The sequence below is a fragment of the Cebus imitator genome, unplaced genomic scaffold, assembly GCF_001604975.1.
Source record: "Cebus imitator isolate Cc_AM_T3 unplaced genomic scaffold, Cebus_imitator-1.0 Scaffold121, whole genome shotgun sequence".
Lineage (NCBI taxonomy): Eukaryota > Metazoa > Chordata > Mammalia > Primates > Cebidae > Cebus > Cebus imitator.
This window is the reverse complement of record NW_016107436.1, coordinates 3,482,395-3,484,424: the sequence shown is the minus strand read 5'-3', so window position 1 is coordinate 3,484,424 and position 2,030 is coordinate 3,482,395. Positions and strand designations below refer to the sequence as shown.

Sequence of the window (2,030 nt, the reverse complement as noted above, 5' to 3'; positions counted from 1 at the left end):
TGGTGGTGCATGCCTGTAATCCCAGCTATTTGGGAGGCTGACACCGGAGAATCCCTTGAACCCGGGAGGTAGAGGTTGCAGTGAGCCGAGATCATGCCACTGTACTCCAGCCTGGGCAACAAGAGTAAAAACTACGTCTCAGGAAAAAGAAAAGAAATAAAGTGGTTGGCTGCGATGGCTCATGCTTGTAATCCTAGCACTTTGGAAGCCTAGATGGGAAGATCACTTGAGGTTAGAAGTTTGAGACCAGCGTTGTCAATACAGCGACCTCCATCTCTATGTAAAAATATTTTTATAATTAAAAATAAATGAACAAAAAAGGAAGTAATTATTTTCTACAGAAGAAATTACTCTTTTGTGTTTAAAAATATATAATGACTATTTTTTATTGTTTTTTTACTTGGATTTTAAAATTTTATTTGATTTTAATAACTTTTTTAGAAAGAGTTTTTTTGGCTTTATCACCAAAAATACCATCTGGACAGTTGGACAGATACTGTGCCATTTTGGAGCAGGTAACTTTTTGCAAAAATTGGGCTATTTTATTATAAGTTATTTCCTTGCTTCCCTCTGTCCCAGCCTAGGCAACAGGCCAGCATTATGTTTTTCCAGCCTTCTGTTGCTGCTCAGTCAGCTCTCTGCATGTCAGGCTGTTCCTTTTTACATGCCTTTTAATCATATAGGACAACAACATGGAGTGCAGTAAAAGCAGCATCTTTTATACCATTGCTTTGGTTTTTTGTTACTAGATTTAAAACTTCTATTAATCAGTATCATTATTTGTCTTTTTGTTTCTCAGAAACACAGATCATAATATCTTTGAATACTAAGTGTCAGCAGAGCTGTTTGTCCTAGTTATGTTGGAAGCAGCTACTGTAAGTTAAGTACTGAGTCTTACCTTTTAGGGAGCAGGTTTAGGAAACAATAATAGAGCTTTAAGATGGTATTAGGGCAGAATGTCGGCATCTTACCATAACTCCTATGTTTCATGGATTCTTGTGAATGGCAAATTTAGTCTTTACTCAGCTGTTGACTTTTGAGGATCATTGCTGAAGAAAGCTTAATATAATAAAATGAATACCTTTGATATGTTAACGCTTGTGATGATCAACATGTTGATTTCAGAACTTATTTAGACTAGTTCTTGGCTGAACATGGTGACCCATGCCTATAATCCCAGCACTTTAGGTTGCCCAGATGGGAGGACGGCTTGCACTCAGGAGCTTAAGACTAGCCTGGCAAGCATAGTGAGATCTGTTCTCTACAAAAAAAATTTAAAAATTAGCCACATGTGGTGGTGCATGCCTGTGGTCCCAGCTTTTTAAGAAACTGAGGTGGGAAGATCACTTGAGCCCTAGAAGTCAAGCTGTGGTGAGCCATGGTCACATTACTGCACTCCAGCCTGGGCAATAGAGCGAGACCCTGTCTCAAAACAAAACAAACAAAAACTAGTTCTCAAAAGGGATGGAAGGCCAGGCATGGTGGCTCATGCCAGTAATCTCAGCGCTTTGGGAGGCCGAGGCAGGCAGATCTCTTGAGGCCAGGAGCTCAAGACCAGCCTGGCCAACATGATTAAACCCTGTCTCTACTAAAAATACAAAAATTAGCTGAGCATGATGGCAGACGCCTGTAATCCCAGCTACTCAGGAGGCTGAGGCAGGAGAATCACTTGAACCCAGAAGGTGGAGGTTGAGGTAAGCCGAGATCGCACCATTGCACTCCAGCCAGGGCAACAAGAGCAAAACTTTGTCTCAAAAAAAACCCACCAACAACAAAAATTGTAAAAAGTTCTGCTGTGTTTCCCCCATCCTCAACAGAAACCCTCAGAACTCTATAACCTTTCCTTTATAATTGCTTATATCATGATTTAGTCCCTCTCCATTTGTTTATTTATCGAGATGGAATCTCACTCTGTCACCCAGGCTGGAGTGCAGTGGTTCAGTCTTGGCTCACTGCAGTCTCCACCTCCTGGGTTCAAACAGTTCTCTCTCTCCACTTAGGTAAGTTCTTCTGCCAACCCTTAATTGCTT

The 2,030-nt window shown here is 40.9% G+C and overlaps 1 protein-coding gene across 1 annotated transcript in view; it reads left to right on the top strand.

Moving 5' to 3' along the window:
* Positions 1–2,030, top strand: part of PPM1D (protein phosphatase, Mg2+/Mn2+ dependent 1D) — a 56,242-nt gene that overhangs the window by 29,726 nt on the left and 24,486 nt on the right. Inside the window, exon 3 of the mRNA XM_017539727.2 lies at positions 442–515. Within this exon, the coding sequence (XP_017395216.1) occupies positions 442–515 (74 nt within the window). The remainder of the gene's footprint in view (positions 1–441; positions 516–2,030) is intronic.